Source organism: Schistocerca cancellata, chromosome 3 (assembly GCF_023864275.1).
Source record: "Schistocerca cancellata isolate TAMUIC-IGC-003103 chromosome 3, iqSchCanc2.1, whole genome shotgun sequence".
Lineage (NCBI taxonomy): Eukaryota > Metazoa > Arthropoda > Insecta > Orthoptera > Acrididae > Schistocerca > Schistocerca cancellata.
Window position 1 is genome coordinate 622,184,197 of NC_064628.1, and position 17,024 is coordinate 622,201,220.

At 39.8% G+C, this 17,024-nt stretch overlaps 1 protein-coding gene across 2 annotated transcripts in view; it reads right to left on the minus strand.

Annotated features, from left to right (window-relative positions):
• The window catches only part of LOC126175533 (enoyl-CoA delta isomerase 2-like), a 149,710-nt gene that overhangs the window by 89,258 nt on the left and 43,428 nt on the right, over positions 1–17,024 (minus strand). For both annotated transcript variants that reach the window (XM_049922366.1, XM_049922365.1), the window contains exon 4: positions 8,527–8,647. In XM_049922366.1, the coding sequence (XP_049778323.1) occupies positions 8,527–8,647 (121 nt within the window). The remainder of the gene's footprint in view (positions 1–8,526; positions 8,648–17,024) is intronic.

The following is a 17,024-nucleotide window of genomic DNA, read 5'->3' on the forward strand; positions in this document are numbered from 1 at the left end:
CAAGCTGCAGTAAGGGCATCAATATTTTCTCTTCCACTTACTCAATATTCCATTATTGAGCTGCAGCAAGGGACCGATCCAACAACCTGATGTATAGATCCAACAACCTGATTTATAGATTCCTAACACAACATAAACATGGCAGCAGTGTATGTATCCATCACCAATCCCCAATACCATTCAAAAATAAAAAAAAAAATTAAAAAAAATGGGAGGCATGGAATTAATGCAGCAACTACAGTGATGCCACTACATGTGAGGTTTTGTAAGCAAAGTGCTAGAAATGTCATCTAAGTTGGCCAAGTCTTTTTTAAAGTTTTTTCTTTGTTTCTCCACTTTGAGGAGTATCTCTTGTTTATTTTTGTTTATATCCAACCAGATTTTCTCATTTGTTCTGACTTTTTTTACTATTTCTGATTTTTAATGTTTTTTTTTCTTTTTTTCTTCTTCTATTTCTGATTTGTAATGTTTGGATCCCCCCGTGAACCATCGACCTTGCCGTTGGTGGGGAGGCTTGCGTGCCTCAGCGATACAGATGGCCGTACCATAGGTGCAACCACAATGGAGAGGTATCTGTTGAGAGGCCAGACAAACGTGTGGTCCCTGAAGAGGGGCAGCAGCCTTTTCAGTAGTTGCAGGGGCAACAGTCTGGATGATTGACTGATCTGGCCTTGCAACACTAACCAAAACGGCCTTGCTGTGCTGGGACTGCGAACGGCTGAAAGCAAGGGGAAACTATAGCCGTAATTTTTCCTGAGGGCATGCAGCTTTACTGTATGGTTTAATGATGATGGTGTCCTCTTGGGTAAAATATTCCGGAGGTAAAATAGTCCTCCATTTGGATCTCTGGGCGAGGACTACTCAAGAGGACGTCGTTATCAGGAGAAAGAAAACTGGCGTTCTACGGAGTGGAGCGTGGAATGTCAGATCCCTTAATCGGGCAGGTAGGTTAGAAAATTTAAAAAGGGAAATGGATAGGTTAAAGTTAGATATAGTGGGAATTCGTGAAGTTCGGTGGCAGGACGAACAAGACTTTTGGTCAGGCGAATATAGGATTATAAATACAAAATCAAATTGGGGTAATGCAGGAGTAGGTTTAATAATGAATAAAAAAAAATAGGAGTGCAGGTAAGCTACTACAAACAGCATAGTGAATGCATTATTGTGGCTAAGATAGACACGAAGCCCACACCTACAACAGTAGTACAAGTTTATATGCCAACTATCTCTGCAGATGACGAAGAATTTGTAGAAATGTATGATGAAATTAAAGAAATTATTCAGATAGTGAAGGGAGACGAAAATTTAATAGTCATGGGTGACTGCAATTCGGTAGTAGGAAAAGGGAGAGAAGGAAACGTAGTAGGTAAATATGGATTGGGGGAGAGAAATGAAAGAGGAAGCCGTCTGGAAGAATTTTGCACAGAGCACAACTTAATCATAGCAAACACTTGGTTCAAGAATCATAAAATAAGGCTGTATACATTGAAGAAGCCTGGAGATGCTGACAGGTTTCAGATAGATTATATAATGGTAAGACAGAGATTTAGGAACCAGGTTTTAAATTGTAAGACATTTCCAGAGGCAGGTGTGGACTCTGACCACAATCTATTGGTTATGAACTGCAGATTAAAACTGAAGAAACTGCAAAAAGGTGGGAATTTAAGGAGATGGGACCTGGATAAACTAAGTAAACTGGAGGTTGTACAGAGTTTCAGGGAGAGCATAAGGGAACAATTCACAGGAATGGGGGAAAGAAATACAGTAGAAGACGAATGGGTAGCTTTGAGGGATGAAGTAGTGAAGGCAGCAGAGGATCAAGTAGGTAAAAAGATGAGGGCTAGTAGAAATCCTTGGGTAACAGTAGAAATATTGAATCTAATTGATGAAAGGAGAAAATATAAAAACACAGTAAATGAAGCAGGCAAAAAGGAATACAAATGTCTCAAATACAAGATCGACAGGAAGTGCAAAATGGCTAAGCAGGGATGGCTAGAGGACAACTGTAAGGATGTAGAGGCTTATCTCACTAGGGGTAAGATAGATACTGCCTACAGGAAAATTAAAGAGACCTTTGGAGAAAAGAGAACCACTTTTATGAATATCAAGAGCTCAGATGGAAACTCAGTTCTAAGCAAAGAAGGGAAAGCAGAAAGGTGGAAGGAGTATATAGAGGGTCTATACAAGGGCGATGTACTTGAGGACAATATTATGGAAATGGAAGAGGATGTAGATGAAGATTAAATGGGAGATATGATACTACGTGAAGAGTTTGACAGAGCACTGAAAGACCTGAGTTGAAACAAGGCCCCGGGAGTAGACAACATTCCATTAGACCTACTGACGGCCTGGGGAGAGCCAGTCCTGACAAAACTCTACCATCTGGTGAGCAAGATGTATGAGACAGGTGAAATACCCTCAGACTTCAAGAAGAATATAATAATTCCAATCCCAAAGAAAGCAGGTGCTGACAGATGTGAAAATTACCGAACTATCAGTTTAATAAGTCACAGCTGCAAAATACTAACGTGAATTCTTTACAGACGAATGGAAAAACTGGTAGAAGCCGACCTCGGGGAAGATCAGGTTGGATTCTGTAGAAATATTGGAACACGTGAGGCAATACTGACCCTACGACTTATCTTAGGAGCTAGATTAAGGAAAGGCAGACCTACATTTCTAGCATTTGTAGACTTAGAGAAAGCTTTTGACAATGTTGACTGGAATACTCTCTTTCAAATTCTAAAGGTGGCAGGGGTAAAATACAGGGAGCGAAAGGTTATTTACAATTTGTATAGAAACCAGATGGCAGTTATAAGAGTCGAGGGGCACGAAAGGGAAGCAGTGGTTGGGAAGGGAGTGAGACAGGGTTGTAGCCTATCCCCAATGTTATTCAATCTGTATATTGAGCAAGCAGTGAAGGAAACAAAAGAAAAATTCAGAGTAGGTATTAAAATCCATGGAGAAGAAATAAAAAGTTTGTGGTTTGTCGATGACATTGAAATTCTGTCAGAGACAGCACTGAACTTAGAAGAGCAGTTGAACGGAATGGACAGTGTCATGAAAGGAGAGTGTAAGATGAACATCAACAAAAGCGAAACAAGAATAATGGAATGTAGTCGAACTAAGTCGGGTGATGCTGAGGGAATTAGATTAGGAAATGAGACCCTTACAGTAGTAAAGGAGTTTTGCTATTTGGGGAGCAAAATAACTGATGATGGTCGAAGTAGAGAGGATATAAAAGGTAGACTGGCAATGGCAAGGAAAGCGTTTCTAACGAAGAGAAATTTGTTAACATCGAGTATAGATTTAAGTGTCAGGAAGTCATTTCTGAAAGTGTTTGTATGGAGTGTAGCCATGTATGGAAGTGAAACATGGATGATAAATAGTTTAGACAAGAAGAGAATAGAAGCTTTCGAAATGTGGTGCTACAGAAGAATGCTGAAGATTAGATGGGTAGATCACATAACTAATGAGGAGGTATTGAATAGGATTGGGGAGAAGAGAAGTTTGTGGCACAACTTGACTAGAAGAAGGGATTGGTTGGTAGGACATGTTCTGAGGCATCAAGGGATCACCAATTTAGTATTGGAGAGCAGCGCGGAGGGTAAAAATCGTAGAGGGAGACCAAGAGATGAATACACTAAGCAGATTCAAAATGATGTAGGTTGCAGTAGGTACCGGGAGATGAAGAAACTTGCACAGGATAGAGTAGCATGGAGAGCTGAATCAAACCAGTCTCAGGACTGAAGACCACAACAACAACAACAACAACAACAACAACAATGTTTGGGTTCAGTCTGATGTTGTGATAGTACGAATAAATTTTTTTGTGAATATTTGCTAGCTGAATACTGTGCATAATTATCAAATTTAGTTTTTGAGGCAGGACACTGATTCACACTCATTGAATCATTTACATAAAAAATTATAATGTTTGAATCATTCCCCATCTTTGCAAATGATTAGCTTTCAGAGATGCGGTGTGGTGTGTATTAACGAGATTGTGCTACACTAACGAATCACTGGAGTTGAGAGTGCTACCCTTGATGTAGCATCAATTTTGCTATCTGAATTGATGAAAAACATTAAACAGCTACATGAAGAAGGAGTGCAGAAGTACACAGCCAAAGCAGTTCTGCTGTTAAAGGCTTGGGAAAGGAGAAGAGGGTAGCTGGAAAGATAGTTGAGTGCAGGGCACACTTGATTTGTGCTGAGAAACAGCACAATGGCATATTTAATGTTTCATTCAATTTTTTTGGCAGTATAGTTCATTTAAGTAATGTTTTGCAATGCTCCTTCATTTTTAAACTGACTGTTGGGTCTCTTTTTCTAGTGGTAAACTGCACACATGGAAACCAAAAGGTCACTAGCAGAGCTTACTATGACAGTGCCTAGATAGGCCCCAACAAGGGCATGGCACAGAAACAGACAAGAAATGACCCAAAAATAGAGAGAAAGAACAATTAACTAGGAGGAGCAGTTCTGACAGAGGTGCAGGATCACCAAGGTCCTACTCCAAGAGCCTTTACCAATGTCTAGACACTCTTGGATGACATAAATTGAAACTTAGGGTACTAAAGCAAAAGTAGTGCAACTCATATTACTTTTATTGAACAGAAAAGGGTGGATAAAAGAAGCACAGTACCTTACAAAATAAATCTCAACTCAACTGAAAAATTAATATCCAAATATACTTAAGTTATCACTGTATAATAGGTATCTACAACCTACATTGTACTTAACCAAGAGAGTATAGTTTGCATGAGAGTTCGAGTATTATTTTGTGCCAGGCAGGTAGAATTAAGATACACATGATTACTAACCATATTCACATTTTAGTAGTTGTTGACATTGGCTGGTGTGATATGAATGTCCTGTCTGAATGTTTAATTACATAAAAAGACTCAAATAGTTACAGTTGTGTTACTTTATAAAAACACCTATGTGTAAAGCTCTATTCAACCAAACACACTGATCTCTAATCAACAGATAGTATTTCAAATTGTAATGAGTAAGTTTTTGGTTTGTCAGTTTCTTTTTTTGTGAAACTAACCTGAAAATAACCATTATAGTTTTATTAACGTTACAAAATTATGAGGAGTATTTCACTGCAAATGTTTTATATTTCATGAAGAAACATTTTTTTAGTTTCACCAACACTGAAACGAGATGAAAATGGAGCAATAGTTTTTGTGGGGGATAATAGACTATCAAATTATAATATCAGAGTCTTTCCCATCTTTGTAAATGTGTGGCTTTTAGAGATGTGGTCTGACGTGTATTGACAATATTGTACTGTACTAATGAAACAATTGAGGAGAGAGTGCAACCCTCAACATAGCATCAATTTTGCTATCTGAAGTGATGAAAACCATTAAACAGCTATGTACAGAAGGAGTGCAGAAGTACATAGCCAAAGCAGTTCTGCTATTAAAAGGTTGATAAAGGAGAAGAGGATAGTTGGAAAGAGGGCCTTTTGGTCTAGTGGTAAATTGCACACCTGGAAACCAAAAGGTCAGTAGGAAATCCTACCATGGGGGTGGCTAGATAGACCCCAACAAGGGCACAGGCACAGAAACAGGCAAAAACAGACCCAAAAATAGAATGAAAGAATAATTAACTAGGAGGAGCAGTTCTGCAGAAGTGCAGGATCACCTAGGTCCTGCTCCCACAGCCTTTTCAATGTCTAGACAAATGGCTCAAATGGCTCTGAGCACTATGGGACTTAACATCTATGGTCATCAGTCCCCTAGAACTTAGAACTACTTAAACCTAACTAACCTAAGGACATCACACAACACCCAGTCATCACGAGGCAGAGGAAATCCCTGACCCCGCTGGGAATCGAACCCGGGAACCCGGGTGTGGGAAGCGAGAACGCTACCGCACGACCACGAGCTGCAGACAATGTCTAGACACTCTTGAAAAAAAAAACAAAAAAAAAAAAAAAACGGAAATTGGAACTTAGGGTACTAAAGCAAAAGTACTGCAACTCATATTACTTTTATTGAATAGGAAAGACTGGAAGAAAAAAAGCACAGTGTCTTACAAAATAAATCTCAACTCAATTGTAAAATTGTTGTTATTAACATCCAAATACAGTGAAGTTACCACCATGTAATAGGTATCTACAATCTACATTGTACTTAACCAAGAGAGTATAGTTTGTACGAGAGTTTAAATATTATTTTGTGCCAGGCACGTAACATTCTGATACATGTTGATTATAAACCATATTCACATTTTTAGTAGTTGTCAATTTTGGCTGGTGTGATAATTCTTTTTGACTGTTTAATTATGTAAAAATAATCAAATAGTTACAGTTGTGTTAAACAATGCCTACACATAACACTTATTCAACCAAAAACATTAATCTCTAATCAACTGTAATGAGTAAGATTTTGGCTTGTCAGTTCATGTTCTTGGCAAAACTCACTTGAAAATACACATTACAGCTTTATTAACAATACAAAATCATGAAGAGTATTTCACTGAAAATGTTTTATATTTCATGAAGGAAAATTTTGTCAGTTTTGTTAACATTGTCAAATGAGATGACAATGGAGCAATAGGTTTTGTGGGGGATAATGGCACTATCAAATTATCCATCTGATTAAAGTGAAGCTTGGTTAAAAAATTGGACTTCTAGTTAACTATTCAAAATGATGAATTTAGAGAATTTCTTTTTTTTTTTTAAGTGTAGACTGGCAATGGCAAGGAAAGTGTTAGTTGTTAACACTGAGTATAGATTTAAGTGTCAAGAAGTCTTTTCTGAAAAAAGTATTTGTATGGAGCGTAGCCATGTTTGGAAATGAAACATGGACGATAAATAGTTTCGACATGAAGAGAATAGAAGCTTTTGAAATGTAGTGCTACAGAAGAATGCTGGAGATTAGATGGATAGATCATGTAACTGATGAGGAAGTCCTGAATATACCTGGGGAGAAGAGGGATTTGTGGCACAACTTGACTAGAAGAAGGGATTGATTGATAGGACATGTTCTGAGGCATCAAGGGATCACCATTTTAGTATTGGAGGGCAGCATGGAGGGAAAAAATCGTAGAGGGAGACCAAGAGATGAATACACTAAGCAGATTCAGAAAGATGTAGGTTGCAGTAGCTACTTCGAGATGAAAAAGCTTGCACAGGATAGGGTAGCATGGAGAGCTGCATCAAACCAGTCTCTGGACTGAAGACCACAACAACAACAACAACAACAACAAGTAGGTAGAATCACTATAATCAGATAGTTAGTTACAATAGAACTATTGAAACTAAAATTCATGAATTTTAAAACCAACGAAAGAACATTCCAAATTAACATATATATAAATGATAAAAATACACTTATATTATTCGGATAGGGGGTATGTAATCATCAGTTTCTCTTGTTAAAATTAAAAACATGTTAATAACAAAAATGTTCTCACGCAATTAACAACATGATAAATATAAATTTATTTTACTGATGCAAATTCTTGTTAAGTGGTTGGGGAAAAAAGAAAACACAAATAATCAAAAGAAAGAAAATGCACTGATTTAATTTACATTTCTGAGGCTGAGTGGGAATTTACAATCTAACAAGGGAAAGAAACATTACAAATTGAAAATACAATGCTGGTGCAAGCTTTTACAACTAAAGAGCCATAATGCATTTTCTGTTGTGAGGAAAATAGTGGCAAACAGAGAGATAGTTTAGTAATTTTGTCACAAATGGCTCTGGATACATTTCCTACAGTCAATTACCATGACATGTTCTGGGTTTTCCCAAACTGCTGCTGAACTGATATACCTGTCTGTGTGGTTGGGCAGGATGTGAATTTTCCCTTGAGGTATCGACTGGAATCATTATTAAAGGTATTACGAAGTATGCTGCGTAACAGAAAACTTATATCAAGTTTTGATTTTTTTTTATAAAAGTATGTAGAGTTCTGGAATACATAGCTTCTTTGCAGACATGTCTATAATGTAAGAGTGCACATTGAATGCATCAAGTAATGCCAATGTTACAAATCAGATACAGTTTCCACTAATATTGTGGAGATGTAAGTGGGACAAAACAAATTTTTTTGTGTGAAAATGGTACAAAGAAGTAAAACATCATAATTATTGTGACACATCCATTATTACCAGAGGTTCTGGAGTGGTTTACCACAGACAGTATTTTCATCACCATGAAGGTGATATTTTATTTTGCTGGAGTCACTAAGCTTTAGTTAACTGTTACTGGAAGGTTTGGATGTCACTTTAAGATTAATGTGAACCCACCAAAACTTAAACTAAACAAGTGAACAATAAAAACTACCACAATTATAAAATATTAAATGAACAAACGTAGGATAGTGGAGGGTTTTTATTTGCATTACACATAAATGATACTCATTTGGTGAAATATGTTCTACAACTACTGTGATTTTTCTCAAATTTCATTTGTATTTGTTTTTTTGTCTTTTTTGTTTCAGCATTCCCTCACATAACAACAAATCAGAAAAAACCCACACCATAACTTTAATATTTCATACCTTTTCAGATGCAAATACAACATCACACAGGCCCAACTTAGTTACTGCAATACCAATGGCAGGACCATTCACTACAGCTACCAATATTTTTGGGAAATCAATGAATGCTGTAACCATATTCCTGCAACCAAGACACAGCAAAAAATAACTGCAAGAAGAAAACCAATGTAAAGAGAAAGGACTGCAGGAACTGCAATTTGTAATTAAATCTTTATTATAGGCACACATACCTACGTTCTTAGCACAATGTCTCTACAGCTAAAATTTCCATTGACTGCAGCATAATCATGTCACAGCAAACATGATACATGTATTCAAGAAACATCTGTGTAGAATAGATGTCCTCTAGCTGACAGATTACCCCTGTAATACATTGTCTTTGCTTTCCAAAGCCACTTTCAATTGTTACATATCTAAAATACATTAGATGTAATTTCGTACCATTCACAGACTGCATCATTTATAGTAACACGAACAAGTACAATAACTGAGCATTTTAGAAATCTAATGAAAATAATCAGTCATGATCACAAAAGTCATTATTTTAGTTTGTTACTGGTGACTGGTTTCAGTCTCAATTGACCATCTGCAAACTAATGGATGACTCCATTGGTGACAAGCATAGAAAATTAGCAGAGCTGTTGTATATTTTGGTGGGCTCAGTTGATGACTGGTGTCTCCTGGCACATACAACAGTTCTGCTCATCATTCACAAGTGTCATCAGTGCTGTCACCCACTGGTCTGAAGATGTTCTACAACCAAGGAGACCACAAAGCAATCAATTTTTGGTAATTTTTTTATATTTACGGTAACTGAAATTTGGAACTCAAATATCAATCCCCCAAAGCCGTTCGTTGTAGCTCAAACATTTATAAAAAAATTGACTTTTTTAAGTTTTCCAAGTGTTTTTTAATATACTAAAGAAAGGTCATATTTTCAACAGGCCACGTGGCTCTGTGATAGAATGCTCATCTGTCTCATGGATGGTCCTGGTTTGATTCTCAGCCGTGGTACCTTTTAACAAAATGATGCTCCCCATGAACTACCACCTTGACGTTGATTGCAAAGTTGTGTGCCTCAGTGATCCACTGAGCTATGCTGGTGGAAGCTATGCTCCCTGTAGGGTCAGCCATGCCAGATTGGTCAGTAGATGAGCCCTAGGGGGCTTCCTTCTGGGGAGTATGTAGATGGCAAACACATGGGCCCTTAGCTAAGTCTAACATTACTTCCACTTACTTGTGTCAGGCTGCTTCTGTTTCCTTTTCTATTGACCCAAGAAGGTGGACTTTGGTATGGCATTGAGGACAGAACAGGAAAAAATAGAATCTATTCACAGAGAGGTGGCTACAACTAGTGTCTTCTAACAGTTTTGACGGTGTGATTCTTGAGTTTCTCCTGGCGTATTTGATAATCAAAATATCCACGGGTATGCTGCCGGTCTATAGTGTCCAATGGGCACAATATTTCGGCGATCAAACATGTCGCCATCATCAGGTGAACTGACGGACTGAGCTCCTGTGAACGTGCCGGCACGGAGATCCGTACGCTATGGCTGCTCAGAGGGAACTGGGTTTGGTCGCGGTGGCGGCCGATTTAAATACCCTCCGCCCGCGGCGCGCTCCCTCCGCCGTCCGCGCCCAGCGCCACGGTCGCGCGGTGGAACAGATTGCGACGGCGTCTGAGATGACGTCGGTATGATGGCTCTGTCCGCCGTGGTCGTCACAACTATACGTCTGCTCGATTTACTCTTGATTAACCCGATCGCTGGTTCCCAAGCCTTGCTAAGATTATAGCCACAGTCCCGGTTTATGAGGTCGTCATTGGTGCGAATTTCGATGGCCTCTCTAACAACGCTGTCCCAGTATCTCGACGTCTGTACCAGAATCCTCGTGCGGTCATACTCCATGGCGTGATTTTCCGACAAACAATGTTCAGCGACCGCCGACTTGCTCGGATACATCAGTCGAGTGTGCCTCTGGTGTTCACGGCATCGATCCTCGACAGTACGCATCGTCTGACCAATATACGACTTGCAAGTCGTATATTGGTCAGACGATGCGTACCGTCGAGGATCGATGCCGTGAACACCAGAGGCACACTCGACTGATGTATCCGAGCAAGTCGGCGGTCGCTGAACATTGTTTGTCGGAAAATCACGCCATGGAGTATGACCGCACGAGGATTCTGGTACAGACGTCGAGATACTGGGACAGCGTTGTTAGAGAGGCCATCGAAATTCGCACCAATGACGACCTCATAAACCGGGACTGTGGCTATAATCTTAGCAAGGCTTGGGAACCAGCGATCGGGTTAATCAAGAGTAAATCGAGCAGACGTATAGTTGTGACGACCACGGCGGACAGAGCCATCATACCGACGTCATCTCAGACGCCGTCGCAATCTGTTCCACCGCGCGACCGTGGCGCTGGGCGCGGACGGCGGAGGGAGCGCGCCGCGGGCGGAGGGTATTTAAATCGGCCGCCGCCGCGACCAAACCCAGTTCCCTCTGAGCAGCCATAGCGTACGGATCTCCGTGCCGGCACGTTCACAGGAGCTCAGTCCGTCAGTTCACCTGATGATGGCGACATGTTTGATCGCCGAAATATTGTGCCCATTGGACACTATAGACCGGCAGCATACCCGTGGATATTTTGAGTTTTGACGGTGATTTAGAGCGAGAAGTTGACCTACAAATTTCCAATTTCTTTTATATGAGGTGACTTACTTGAGATTCACAGCCGATCTTCTTGGCTGGCTAGCTGGCTGCTGGAAAACTCTCTTGACTTCTTCTCCATAGGATGACGCTAGGTACAGGAATAATTAAGCCTCTCTCTCTAGTTGTGAAATAAGTAGATACACAAACTTTACTTTTTATCAACCAACAATAGTTGGTTTGGACTCCATACATAAAAAAAATCCCACTTTCCACACACATATACGATTTCCTGTAAGTCACTCGCTCCGTTCAACATCAGAAACAAATTTAATTACATTTACAAAAGAGTTGGCTTAATAACCATGACTCTACATCACATGAATCATAAAAAAGGTCTTGCTTCTACCAAGGCTGGATTGAGAGTTCACAAGATCACTTTTTCAAATCTTCTTTCACATAACAATAGTCAATGACACAATAGGCACAGAGCTGCATAAAAACTCCATGGTTCTTCCTCTAAAACATCTATGGATTGCCCAACAAGTACTTGTCAGTGTCGTTCGACTGCCGTGTCTACTTTCTTCTCACGACTGACTTTAAACCTGCACACACAAACATGTGACACGCAGTAAGTAGGATTTTACCATCCCACACTCGTATCTAGAATATCATGTGTTCAAGATGGTAGAAGGCTGAGTGGTTCTAGAATTTACACAGAAATTCTCGAATCACTATAGTCTGACTCATACTGAGCAGCTGAATGTGGCTGGGCAACCATCTACATTTATGGAAAGCAACAGGATACTACCACATTAATTTTCCCCAGGAAACAGATGGTATGGGTGAGGCAAAACTTCCCCTTAATCATGCCTCCGGAAGGGGATTACATCGAGATCAAATACAGAGTTGCTGGAGGAGGATGAAAAAGGAAAGAGGAAAGAGAGTAGAAAGAGAGAAGGGAAGTTAAAGATAGGAACCATCAAATGTGCTCACATTATTGCAGGCTGGCAAGCTGGAAAATGACAAACAGGAAATTATGAGGAATAGACTGTATGTATTAGGTACATGTGAAATTATAAGGGGGAGTTAGGGAGAGTTGGATAGGGAGAGTACAAATTGTTTTGCTCGGGCAGGGAGGAGATTGGCAGCTATTACATGGCAATTATGATAGAAAAGTGGCTGATGAATAACATATTGAAAGTGGAGTACATAGATGAAAGGATGATGATGATGATGATGATGATGATGACATTAGGAGGCGAGAAGAGGGATGTCATTTCAAAATAAATAAATAAGACAACAAGTCACTCTCTGATGAGGAAGTGGAGGAATATTACGGAAAGATTGAAGAAATTATGGATAAAGAAAAAAAAAGAAATGCCTGCATCATTGTAATGAGGGATTTGAACTAAATGGTAGGAGAGGGAGTGGTTGGAAGATTTGGGCTGGGAAACAGAAATGATGGGGGTGAAGGGCTGGTTAATTTCTGCTGAGAATATTCTCTTGTTATTGGAAACACATGGAACACCACAGAAGACAAAGATATACATGATTGTCTAGGTCAAATGATGACAAATACGGAACTGATTATACACTACTGGCCATTAAAATTGCTACACCATGAAGATGATGTGCTACAGACACGAAATTTAACCAACAGGAAGACAATGCCGTGATATGCAAATGATTAGCTTTTCAGAGCATTCAGACAAGGTTGGCGCCGGTGGCGACACTAATAATGTGCTGACAAGAGGAAAGTTTACAACTGATTTCTCATACACAAACAGCAGTTGACCGGCGTTGCCTGGTGAAACGTTGTTGTGATGCCTCGTGTAAGGAGGAGAAATGCGTACCATCACGTTTCCGACTTTGATAAAGGTTGGATTGTAGCCTATCGCGATTGCAGTTTATTGTATTGCAACATTGCTGCTCGCATTGGTCGAGATCCAATAACTGTTAACAGCATATGGAATCGGTGGGTTCATGAGGGTAATACGGAATGCTGTGCTGGATCCCAATGGCCTCGTATCACTAGCAGTCGAGATGAGAGGCATCTTATCTGCATGGCTGTAACGGATCGTGCAGCCACGTCTCGATCTCTGAGTCAACAGGTGGGGATGTTTGCGAGACAACAACCATCTGCACGAACAGTTCGATGACATTTGCAGCAGCATGGACTATCATCTCGGAGACCATGGCTGTGGTTATCCTTGACGCTGCATCTCAGACAGGAGCACCTGCAATGGCCTACTCAATGACAAAGCTGGGTGCACGAATGGCAAAACGTCATTTTTTCGGATGAATCCAGCTTCTGTTTACAGCATCATGATGGTCGCATCTGTGTTTGGCGACATCGCAGTGAACGCACAATGGAAGCGCGTATTTATCATCGCATTACTGGCGTATCACCTGGCGTGATGGTATGGGGTGCCATCGGTTACACGTCTAGGTCACCTCTTGTTCGCATTGACGGCACTTTGAACAGTTTACGTTACATTTCAGAAGTGTTACGACCTGTGGCTCTACCCTTCATTCGATCCCTGCGAAACCCTACATTTCAGCAGGATAATGTACGACTGCATGTTGCAAGTCCTGTACGGGCCTTTCTGCATACAGAAAATGTTCGACTGTTGCCCTGGCGAGCACATTCTCCAGATCTCTCACCAATTGAAAACGTCTGGTTAATGGTGGCCGAGCAACTGGCTTGTCACAATACGCCAGTCACTACTCTTGACGTACTGTGGTATCGTGTTGAAGCTGCATGGGCAGCTGTACCTGTACACACCATCCAAGCTCTGTTTGACTCAATGCCCAGGCATATCAAGGCCGTTATTATGACCAGAGGTGGTTGTTCTGGGTACTGATTTCTCAGGATCTACACTCAAATTGCGTGAAAATATAATCACATGTCAGTTATAGTATAACATATTTGTCCAATGAATACCCGTTCGTCATCTGCATTTCTTCTTGGTGTAGCAATTTTAGGTACAAAAACTACCTAAAGAATGCCAGAGCATACCCTGGAGCAGACATAGATCCAGAATACAATTTGGTCATGGGGGACTTGCTAGTAAGATTGAAGAGAATGAGAGGAAGAAAACTAAAAGAGAAATTTTACCTAGAGAAATTAAAGGAAGAAGGTAAGAACGCTGAGTAGGAAAACACATTTATGTCAAAATGTGACAAAAATGCCCAATGAAGAGAGAACAAACAAGAAATGGAAGAGAATGACGAAACCTTAAGGGTTCTGTGGGAAGAATGGGTAATAAAGACAATGCCAGATAAAATGGAAGAAATTAGGAAATAAAAGACAGTAGGAAATGAGGATGGAAAAAGAATGGACAAAAGCTGAATAATGAATTAAACATAGAAACAGCACAGACAAGGAAAAGATGGATGAAAGAGGGCTGTAAAGAAATAGAGAAACTAGAAAAGGAAGAAAAATGTGATTTATGTATAGATTAGCTGCTAACCTAGTCTTTGAAGCAAAGAAAAGCAGGATAAGTATGGGAATAGAAAGAAGTGATTGTACTATGGTTCATAAATCAGAGGAAGCATTGGGAAGGTAGCAAGAATATGTATAGTGCCTATATGAAGCTGATCAAGACCCAAACGATATTGAATTAGAAGAAGACACTAGAATTACAGAAGAGGACAGAGGATACTGTGTCTTGGAGGGAGAAGTATTAAGGGCTTTAAGAGAGGGCTTAAAGTAAGTGGAATTGATGGATTACCAGCAGAATTGTTTAAGGGACATGTGAGTAGTGGTAAGAAAGAGTTACCATATCTACGTAATAATACATATGAAAAAGGCGAATGGCCGGATAACTCTCAGCAGTGACAATAACAGAGATGAAAAGGAATGCCAAGAAATGTGAGGATTTTAGAACTATAAGTTTGATTTCTCATGCAACAAAAGTTTTTATCAACAATGAAAATAATCAGTTATTGACAATAGAAATGGATAAATAAAAAATCTACTCACCAAGCAGTGGCAAGAGAGAAAACACACACACAGAAAGGTTTAACTTTTACAAGCTTTTGGAGCCAGTGGCTCCTTTTTCTGACAGAAGAGTTGAAGGGGAAGAAAGAGGGATGGCAGAAAAGGACTGGACAGGTCTAGGGAAAGGGGTACAGTTCAGAAAAGTCACCCAAAACCCCACATCAAGGGAGACTTTATTGGGCTGGATGAGAAGGAAAGACTCATTCCTTTTTTAATGGTGATAAATGGAAGACTTCATGGAAGACTGGAAAAAAGTATGCACAGGAACAGTATGGATTTAGAAGAGAAAAAGGTGCAAGAGGTACAATTGGACTACTGAGAATTATAAGTGTGAGATACGTTGAAAGAAAAAGAGAAGTTTATACTGTTTTCATTGACTTGGAGAAAGCCTTTGGCAGAGAACAGTGGAATAAATTAATGGACATTCTAAGGAAGAATGGTATCCACTGGAGAGATAAAAGACTGATTTAATACTTATACCTTCAACAGAAAACACAAGTACAAGTTGGGAATGGGATGATAGAGGAAAGCACAATTGCATCAGAAGTGAGGCAACGCTACTGTCTCTTCCCAACACTGTTTTACATATATTTGGAGCATATTATTCAGAAATGTTTAAAACAAAATAGGGGAGTGGGTTGGTAGTAGGAGGATGAAATGTATTTGATTTGCATGTGATATGGTGTTACTGGCAGAGCATGAAAGAACTACAATTGGAGTGCTAAACAATTAAATAAGACCCGTGAGGAATTTGGAATGAGAATTAATAACAAGGAGACAAAATGTATGGTGATAAGTGCAAGAAAAGTAAGAAGATCTATAAAGTCAGGGCAGGAAGATATAGAACAGGCTAATGCTTTCAGATACCTGGGAACCGTTATTATGTACAACATGAGATGTAATAAGGATGTGAAAACTTATGGCAATAGTCAAGGAGGTATTTAGTAAGAAGAGGAGGCTTCTATGTGGATGCATGGACAAGGACTTGAGAAATAGACAGGTGAAGTACTTCATATGAATTGCGGCATTAAACAGAGCTGAGACAAAGACACTAAGGTAAGAGGATAAAAGAAGAATAGAAGCATTTGAGATAGAAGCATTTGAGATGTGGATTTGGAGGAGAATGGTATGCATAAAATGAGTAGACAAAGTGAGAAATGAGGTGGTGCTGAGAAGAATGGGGGAAGAGAGGAGAGGAAACAGTTGGCTTAGATACTGGATGAGAAGTGATTGTTTACTAATGGATGCAATGGAAGCAATTGTGAATGGAAGAAGAAAAGGACGTGGTGGATGGTATAAGGATAGGAAACAATGATGAGAAAACGAAGAGGGTAGCAAATGACAGGATGACATGGACAGCTATAAGTGAAGACCTCCCCTAGGACAGAACACTGATGACGATATTGATGCATGTTCCACGAGCATGTCAGTGAAGCATAAAGTACATGATGTTTTTGTTGTTGTTGTTGTTGTTGTCTTCAGTCCTGAGACTGGTTTGATGAAGCTCTCCAACTACTCTATCCTGTGCAAGCTTTTTCATCTCCCAGTACTTAATGCAACCTACATCCTTCTGAATTTGCTTAGTGTATTCATCTCTTGGTCTCCCTCTACGATTTTTACCCTCCACGCTGTCCTCCATTGCTAAATTTGTGATCCCTTGATGCCTCAGAACATGTCCTACCAACCGGTCCCTGCTTCTTGCCAAGTTGTGCCTCAAACTCCTCTTCTCCCAATTCTATTCAATACCTCCTCATTAGTTATGTGATCTACCCATCTAATCTTCAGCATTCTTCTGTAGCACCACATTTCAAAAGCTTCTATTCTCTTCTTGTCTAAAC